General features: G+C 43.4%; 1 protein-coding gene across 2 annotated transcripts in view; it reads right to left on the reverse strand.

Moving 5' to 3' along the window:
- LOC122111198 (intracisternal A particle-promoted polypeptide) overlaps window positions 1–9,052 on the reverse strand; it is a 28,441-nt gene extending 19,389 nt beyond the window's left edge. Inside the window, exons 1-3 of one of the 2 annotated variants that reach the window (XM_042683928.1) lie at window positions 8,977–9,052; window positions 3,747–4,080; window positions 1,928–2,359 (exon numbers count right to left, since the gene is read on the reverse strand). In XM_042683928.1, the coding sequence (XP_042539862.1) occupies window positions 1,928–2,359; window positions 3,747–4,038 (724 nt within the window). In that variant the 5' untranslated portion in view covers window positions 4,039–4,080; window positions 8,977–9,052. Of the gene's footprint in view, window positions 1–1,927; window positions 2,360–3,746; window positions 4,081–8,019; window positions 8,116–8,976 lie in introns of those variants that run through there. The other variant, XM_042683934.1, reaches the window with a different exon arrangement.
- Window positions 9,053–9,536: the final 484 nt, after the last annotated feature.

Below are 9,536 nucleotides of genomic sequence, written 5' to 3' on the forward strand. Positions count from 1 at the left end.
GCCGGGCGCCGGTGGCTCACGCCTGTTATCCTAGCTACTCAGGAGGCTGAGATCTTAAGATCATGGTTCAAAGCCAGCCCGGGCAAGAAAGTTTGTGAGACTCTTATCTCCAATAAACCACCAGAAAATCGGAAGTGGTGCTTTGGCTCAAGCGGTAGAGCGCTCGCCTTGAGCTGAAGAGCACAATGACAACGCCCAAGCCCAGAGTTCAAGCCCTACGACCGACCCAAAAAAAAAAAAATTAGGAGGAAAGTCTTAGAAAAACTGAGAAAGAAAATTTCTAACATTAGAAGATGATACAGATGAAAGACAAAAAAAGTTCCAGTTGGGTGCTGGTGGCTCATGCCTATAAATCCTCGCTACTTAGGAGGCTGAGATCTGAGGATCATGGTTCAGAGCCAGTCCTGGCAGAAAAGACCCCATCAGACTCTCATCTCCAATTAACCACCAGAAAACTGAAGTGAAGCTATGGGTCAAAGTGGTAGAGCACTAGTCTTGAGCAGAAAAGCTCAGGGAGAGTGCCTAGGATGAGTTCAAGCCCCACACCTGACAAAAAAATAAAGAAAGATGAATAATGGTTAGGAATGTAGCTCAGTAGTAGAATGTTTGTCTAGCATGCATGAAGCCCTGGGTTCAGTTCCTTAGTACATACAAGAAAAAGCCAGAAGTGGTGCTGTGGCTCAAGTAGTAGAGTGTTAGCCTTGAGCGAAAAAAGCTCAGGGACAGTGCCCAGGCCCTGAGTTCAAGCCCAAGGACAAAGAGAAAGACAGAAAGATAGACAGACAGACAGACAGACAGACCAGACAGAAAGAGGAAGGAAGGAAGGAAGGAAAGAAAGAGAGAGGGGGGGGAGGGAGGGAGGGAGGGAGGGAGGGAGGGAAGAAAGAAAGAAAGGGAGAAGAAAGAGAAAGAGAAAGAAAGAGAGAGGGACTGGGAAGGTGGCTCAGTGATAGAGCGCTTGCCTTGCATGCATGAGGCCCTGGGTTCAATTCCTCAGCACCACATAAGCAAAAAGAAAAAAGCCGGAAATTGCACTGTGGCTCAAGAGGTAGAGTGCTAGCCTTGAGCTGAAGAGCTGAGGGACAGCGCACAGGCCCAGAGTTCAGGCCCCACAACCAGACCCCCCCCCAAAAAAAAGACGGGGGGGGGAGAGGGAGGAAGGGAGGGAGGGAAGGAAGAAAGGAAGGAAGGAAGGAAGGAAGAAAGAAAGAAAGAAGAGAAAAAAGAAAGGAAGGAAGGAAGGAAGAAAGGAAAGAAAGAGAGGGAGAGAAGAAGGGAGGGAAGAAGGAGGAAGGGAGGGAGGAAAGGAAGGAAGGAGAGAGAAAGAGAGAAAGAGAGAGAGGGAGGGAGGGAGGGAAAGAAGGAGGGAGAGGAAGAGGAAGGGTGAATAAGCTGGTTGCTGGTGGCTCATGCTAAGATCTAAGGATCATGGCTGGAAGCCAGCCTGGACAGTAAGTCTTTGAGACTCCTATCTCCAATTAACCACCAGAAAACCTGAAGTGGCACTATGGTTCAAAGTGGTAGAACACTAGCCTTGAGCAAAAAAAGCTAAGGGACAGCACCCAGGCCTTGAGTTCAAGCCCCACCACTGACAAAAAAAAGGAAAAAAAAATGATGAATAAGGATGATTAAAATAATGGGTAGAACTCAGAAAACCAGACATGGTGCTGTGGCTCAAGAGGTAGAGTGCTTGCCTTGAGCTGCAGAGCTGAGGGACAGCGCCCAGGCCCAGAGCTCAAGCCCCACAACAGACTAAATAAATAAATAGTAGAAATATTAAAACTGCTAGCCATTCACAACAAATGTTGTACCTTACACAATCATTCAATAAGTATTAGTAAATCAAAAATGAAAACTCTTACTGCATTTCAAATAGAGAAAAACCCACTTGACAATCAACTAACTTCATATACTGCAAAGAAGTTACCTTCTATATACTTTATAAGCCTCTGAGGTGGTAATAAAGGGAACCGAATTGGGTCTAGCACTTCTACCACATGTTTTCGTCTCTTCCCCAGATCTTTCAAAATCCATTGCATTGCAGCTAAGAAGACCTGATATTCATCCTCAATGCTAAGCTCTTCACTTCGTAAAATTTTGATCAGCTGATCTTTTGTAAGTGCCAGGAACTCTTCCCCACTATGAACCTCCAAGAAATGAACATGAATATAGTTTTCTGTGAATTCCAGAAGGTCATGGCAGGCAATTTGCTCAGAAAACTGGAAAATCCCAATGCAGTTCAGTGGATCAATTTGTCCTTTTAGAAATTCACAGCAAAGATTAACAACTTCAGTCAACTGTAGCATGTCTGCTGCAACAATCAATTCTTGAACATTATTTGCAGCTATGTTCACTAGACCTAAGGAAGAAAGGAGACAAATAGCCAATAAAATAAAAACAAACTATTTTTAGTGCATGGCATTTAAATCTGAAAAATGACAAGATTGAGTTTTTTCCTGTTGTTTCATATGTTTTAGAAAACTTCACAAAACAATGATAATCTAGAAGTTATAACAATACTTATCTTTTATCTACTAAGAGCAATGTAGCTCTGCCTATTGACTTATGTACAAATTAACATTCAGGGTTGTTTTTTGTTTTTACCTCATTATTCCAAATAAATTACATGAGCTAATTAAAGTTCTTCATAATAAACAAATTAATCCAAAGACTAGTATTGAATTAAATAAAAAGCAGAAATGCACGTTTTCTTTTTTTTGTCGGTCGTGAGGCTTGAACTCTGGGCTTGGGGGCTGTCCCTGTGCTCTTCAGCTCAAGGCCAGCGCTCTACCGCTTGAGCCACAGCACCACTTCCCCATAAGTTTTCTATTCTGCCTCTGTTGTCTGACAGAAGCAATGAGATTTTAGAAAGTTCATGGTGTCATCACCAGACTGCTGGTGATTAGCACTTAGATGATAAAACTGAGAGATTACTGAGCATGTCTAGGTTAAAATAAGTCAAAATTGGCATCAGCGAGAAATAGTACTTGGCTGTTTGAAATATATATTAGCTTAAGAAGATAACGAATTTATTTGCCCACAAAAAATGAATAAACAGAAGTCATTCCAAGGCTGGTATAGTAGCTTCATAATATCATTAGTATCCCAATATTCTTCCAGCATTTTGCTCCATCAACTATATAGCTCATACTTCTAATCTCTTGCTCAATGAATTTCAGCTAGTGGAAAAAGGAAAAAAAGGCATAGAGTTTGTCTTTTTTTTTTTTTGGGGGGGGGGTCCGGTCATGGGGCCTGAACTCTGGGCCTGGGCGCTGCCCTCAGCTCTTCAGCTCAAGGCTAGGCTCTACCACTTGAGCCACAGTGCCACTTCCGGCTTTTTTTTCCCTTCTTATGTGGTGCTGAGGAATCGAACCCAGGGCCTCATGCATGCAATGCAAGGGCTCTACCACTGACCCACCTTCCTAGCCCCGTTTGTCTTTTTTTTTTAAGTTGTTCTGATTGTCTTTTCCAACAACTGCTGTCTGCATCTAATAGACCATACTCAGTTAAAAGCTCACTCCTAGCTGCAAAGTTTTGTTTAAGGATGAAATGAAAATGAATACTGAATATTTATTGGAAAGGGATCCTAAAGAAGGATCACTTGAGCCTAAGAGTGTGCCTGCGCAATATAGAAATACCTCATCTTAAAAAAAAAAAAGTATAAAGTTTCAAGGTCTCATGCTAAACTATTACCCCTGTAACTTGGATCTATTTCTGTTCCCCACCAAAAGGTTCATATAACAAACCTGTATAAATGAAATCCAGAAGTAGTTGAAAGATTCCAGCTTCAATTCCTAGAATCTGTACAACATCTTTTGAGGATTCTTTCATTCCTCCACTGAACAAAGCTGCAAAATATGGACTACTGGCAGCCAAAACCAGCCGATGGACACAAAAAGTTTCCTTCCCAACTTGCAGCTGCACATCACAGAAATGCTGTTCATTTCTCATTTTATTGATCTGGGCTAAGATGAATTGGGCATGTTTATCAGAAGAAAATGGATTTTCACCAGCCTTGAGACAGCCCTCATTAGCCATGATGATTACACATTAATTAAAAGGACTGTTGCCCATTTGCTCCTGATAAAAACACAAAGAGATAAAAAAAATTAAGTGTTTAACTAGAATGTTTTCTTTTTACATACATAGGAAATATTCTCAACTTACTGAGAGGCAAAAAGTGCAATTTATTTTTATTTATTTATTTTGCCAGTCCTGGGGCTTGGACTCAGGGCCTGGGCACTGTCCCTTAGCTTTTCTTTTCCACTCAAGGCTAGCACTCTACCACTTAAGCCACAGCACCACGTCTAACTTTTTCTGTTTATCTGGTACTGAGGAATCTAACCCAGGGCCTCATGCATGCAAGGCAAGCACTCTACCACTAAACTATACTCCCAGTCCCCAAACCACAATTTAAACAAATAAGAACCAAATTGTGCAGTACATTTTAATAACACTTTGTAAATAAAAATTTGACATACACTTTATTTTGAACAAACTTACATTAGGATTCAGTTTTTGTTTTATACATTAATAATACACACACACATATTTATTTATTTTTTTGCTGGTCCTGGGGCTTGAACTCATAGCCTGGGAATGTCCTTGAGCCTCTCTGTGCTCAAGGCTAGCATTCTACCACTTGAGTCACAGCACCACTTCTGGCTTTTTCTGTTTATGTGGTAGTGAGGAATTGAACCCAGGGCTTCATGCAGACTAGGCAAGCACTCTACCACTAAGCCACATTCCCAGTCCCATTAATAACATTTATAAAACTAAGTATTACAGAAACAAAGTGAGTTTAGAATACAATGTAATACTATTTATGCTATGATTTCAGAGAAGGGAATAAGTAATATAGGCCATATTATCTGGAGGATGCTTCAAGAAGAAATGGGACCTGAATAGGACACTAAAATATAATTTTAGAGTATAAGGAGAGGTCATAAGCCCTTTGGGCTAAAAAAAAAAAAAAAGGCATAAAGGCAGGGAACATTGTATTCAGATGAACTTATAAAAATCAGCAAATCATCTAGAATCAGTTCAAATACCTGTTTAAAATTCTTTGAGCCTGGCTTAGGTTGTTTACAACTGTGATACTAGCTACTCAGGAGGCTAAGATCTGAGGATCACCGTTCAAAGCCAGCCTGGGCAGGAAAGTCTGAGAGTCTTATCTCCAATAAATTACTTGGAAAAAGCCGGAAGTGGCTCAAGTGATAAAGAGTGCTAACCTTGAGCACAAAGAAGCTCAGGGAAAGGGCCCAGGTCCTAAGTTCAAGCCCCGTGATCATCAAAAAAAAGAAAAGAAAAGAAAAATCCTGGGCTTGGAAGGTGGCTCAGTGGTAGAGTGCTTGCCTTGCATGCATGAGACCCTGGGTTCGTTTCCTCTGCACCACATAAGCAGAAAAAGCTGGAAGTGGTGCTGTGGCTCAAGTGGTAAAGTGCTTGCCTTGAGCTGAAGAGCTGAGGGACAGTGCCCAGGCCCAGAGTTCAAGCCTCATGACTGACTAAAAAAAAAAAAAAATCCTTTAATTTGTATGCTTCCTTTTGTACAAGAAGGCCTGTGAGTCTTTGTTGCAATTCTAGACTCTGTTCAAATATAACTTTCTCAGACAACTCCTCTCTTTCTCTTTCCTTAGGGTTTGGTGGTCAAACTCAAGTCTTCTACTGCTCAATTTACACCATACCTTCTCAGCCACCCTACCATGCGAATCCCAGCACATATTCAAGAACATGCAACCATATATAAATGCACACAAAATTCTTGAAAGATAGTCATTTAATGGCAGAGATGATCATAGTTATAGCACCAATCTATTCAATAGCATCAATTCCATTTAATGAATAAATAATAGCTTAGCTGTTTTTGTAAGGTCTTTTTTGTTTTTGCCCAAGGCTAGTGCTCTATCACTTGAGCCACAACTCTACTTCCATCACTTTGGTGGTTAATTGGATATGAGTCTAATGGACTTTCCTACCCTGGTTGGCTTCAAACAATGATCCCCAGATATCAGCCTCCTGAGAAGCTAGGATTACAGGAATGAGCCACCAGCACCTGGCAGTTTTTTTGTGTGTGTGTGCTGGTATTAGGGTTTGACCTCAGTGCCTCATGTTGTCACTTGATTTTTTTTGCTCTAGGCTGGAGTTCTATCACTTGAGACACCACAGCTCCACTTCTGGCTTTTTGCTGATTAACTGGAGATGAGTCTTATGGATTTTTAAAAATAATTTTTTAATTGAGATTAAGTGATTACATAAATTTCACAGTATTGTGAGATAGTGATACTTAGTTAAAGTTGCAAACACATTTCAACCTTCACAAGGCAAATTGTCATTGTGGTCTATAATATTTGTGAATTCTATGAGCTTTGACAATACAACTATTTCTTCCACATTGGGTGATATGTACGTACATTTCTTTCCTTTTGCTTAGTGTAAGTTGTTGCCTCTTTCCTTCTCATTCCCTCCCTCCCATTGCTACCCTTGAGTTGCTTAGTTTGTTTCCATCAATGTCCAGTGCAGCTGATGGGCCCCTCTGTTCTATATTTTCCCATTTCCCTCTGATTCTGTGCCCTCCTCCTAGCTAGTCTTAAGGACTTTTCTGCCCAGACTGGCTTTGAATCTGGATCCTCAGGTCTCAACCTCCCTAGTAGCTAGAATCATAAGCATGAGCCACTAGCAGTATCCAGTCAGTTGTTTTATTTTTTTTCTTTTTCTCAAACTGTTAGCCTTTATATTTATTTTTGTCAATTGTAATTTTCACAATATTTAAAAGAAGAAAAGATAAACATATTCTAAATGATACAGAACAAAAATAAAGCTCAACTTCCCCCAAGGATATAGTGTTAGTATAATGACAAGGTTAGTGTGTGAATCCAGGTCTTTTTTTACACCAGGTTTTCTCACCATATCACATTATATAAGAATTATTAAGTCAAGTTATAGGGAAGAGGCCTTGAAACCTAAGCACAGAAATTTGGACCTAGATCTTTATGGGTTTAGCAAGAATAAACATGTCAATAGTCATTTTAGAGTTGTTTGGTTCTTCATAGGCAAAAGGAAGAGGTAATAAAGTCCTATTAAATAACAAGCACTGAGAGTCAAAGGGATTAATCCAAGTTATCTTTTGAATAACAAACATGAGATAATGCAATATGGTAGAGAGGTGCCAGTGGCTTATGCCTGTGATCCTAACTACTCAAGAAGCTGAGACTTGGGCTGGGAAGTTGGCTCAGTGGTAGAATGCTTGCCTTGCATGCATGAGGCCCTGAGTTCAATTCCTCAGCACCACATAAGCAGAAAAAAGCTGGAAGTGGCGCTGTGGCTCAAGTGGTAGAACGTTAGCCTTGAGCTGAAGAGCTGAGGGACAGTGCCCAGGCCCAGAGTTCAGGCCCGATGACAACGATGGACAAAAAAAAAAAAGCAGCAGCAGCTGAGATTTGAGGATGGAGGTTCAAAACCAGCCCAGACAGAAAAGCCCATGAGACTCTTTTTTTTTTTTTTTTTTGTCCATCGTTGTCATCGGGCCTGAACTCTGGGCCTGGGCACTGTCCCTCAGCTCTTCAGATCCAGGATAGTGCTTTACCACTTGAGCTACAGAGCCACTTCCGGCTTTTTTTTTTTCTGCTTTATGTGGTGCTGAGGAATCGAACCCAGGGCCTCATGCATGCAAGGCAAGCACTCTACCACTGAGCCACCTTCCCAGCCCTCCATGAAACTCTTATCTCCAATTAACCACAAAAAGCCAGAAGTGGAGCTGTGGCTCAAGTTGGTAGAGTGTTAGCCTTGAGCACTGGGACAGTGTCCAGGCCCAGAGTTCAAGCTCCAGGATGGGGAGGGAGTGGAGAGGGAGAGGGAGTACACAGGAGAAATCTAAGATGTTTACAGTACAGTAAGATTGACAGAAATGATCGTTCACAGCATACAATCAAACATCAAAATAACTAAACTGATAAACATGACTAGAAATTAACGTATTGAGAAATTAGGTTTTAAGGTAGCTGCTAAAACTTCATTCACCTCTGCCTCTTACATATTGTCAACATACCATAACCGGCACATAAACACAAACTGTATTTGTCTCTACATAGAAAAGCGACCTGAAGATATTATTAAACATGACGTGGCTGTCAGGCTTGGGTTTTTTGTTTGTTTTTTCTGCTTTAGTTTCTCCCTGTCAGCAGATTCTGGACTTCAGTGGTTTTGGCTTCATCTGTGTCCTACTTCAGCACAACCAACTAAAACGTTGCTTCCAACAAGCTCACCAGAAAGAGTTCGCTAAATAACCACTCTGGTAGAACTGAAGTCCTGCTACTCTGCTCCCAGGTTTCTAAGTCACTGCGGATCCTATTTCCCAGCCAGTGGAACAACTCACGCCAAAAGGCGGCACGTGGGGAGAACCCTATTTCCCAGTGGAAAGAGCCCAATCCTGAGACACTGCACGGGGCTGCTCGGGATTTGCCTCCAAAGACCCCCGCCTCACAAGGTAGATTGGTAGGAAGTGGTGGAGACAATCCGTTGGCATTAGGTCCGTTGAGGTTTTTTGGACTCACAGTGGAGAGTCATCTGAAACCTGCTTCAGTAAAGGATGTGGAGGAAAACATCCCTGCCGAGCCCTAACAAACAACCGGGGCTCTAGGGGGTTGAAATGGCTGGGGGGAGAGGAGGGTCTAGAGAGAGCATATCCCTAGTCGACTGCGACACCGGAGGCACAAAACCAATCCGGCGTTACCGGAAGGGCTGGGAAGGGCCTCAGACAACCGAGGGACACAGGAGGTGGGGAGACCCGGCTCGAGGGTCCCGGTGGGGGCGGGGAGAGCAGCGGTCCAGACCAGAGTTTGGAAGCTGCGCCGAAGGGCGAAAACACGGGGACTCCAAGACGAAGGAAAGGCGAGGAGGGGCCGGCTCCAGAGAGCCCAGCCGACCGAAGGGGAAGTCCCCGTGCCAAACCGTCACCTGCGACGCAAGCCCTCTTACCAGCCGCTTTCCTTCCCGCCGGCGCCCGCTCCGGCCCTAGCAGCAAAGTTGAGACCCGCCCCGACTCGGAGAGGGCGGGGAAACCCGGCGGAGGACTAGGACCTGGCGGCAGGGGGCGAGGCGGCAGGGGGTGGAGACTAGCGGATCTGGCCTTTCCCTGCGCCTGCGCAGATTCTCTTCTCATAAGGGTCGGAGTGTCAGGAGAGCCGAGGCGGCCGGATAGGAGGAACGGTTCTGGCCTTTACGCCTGCGCAGATTCTCCGCGAGGCGTGGTCCGGGGCGGGGTTCGGGGCGGGACGCTAGCATGGACATGAATGACTGTGCTGCTGGCTGTGATCCTCTTTCTAAGGCAATGGTCTGAATTTTGCTTTTTTATTTCATTATGAAACAATGCAAAAAAGGGCTGGAGGCTTAGCTCAGAGGTAGAGTACCTGCCTAGCATGTGCAAGGCCCTGAGTTCAAACGCTGAGATTTGGAAAAGAGCAAAAGAGATTAATGAGGCCCTTTCAGAGTAAGACTGCATTGTAACCAAATAAGAACAGGCTGAGCAGAGCGCCGGT

This window comes from Dipodomys spectabilis, unplaced genomic scaffold (genome assembly GCF_019054845.1).
Source record: "Dipodomys spectabilis isolate Male_0828 unplaced genomic scaffold, ASM1905484v1 ptg000002l, whole genome shotgun sequence".
Lineage (NCBI taxonomy): Eukaryota > Metazoa > Chordata > Mammalia > Rodentia > Heteromyidae > Dipodomys > Dipodomys spectabilis.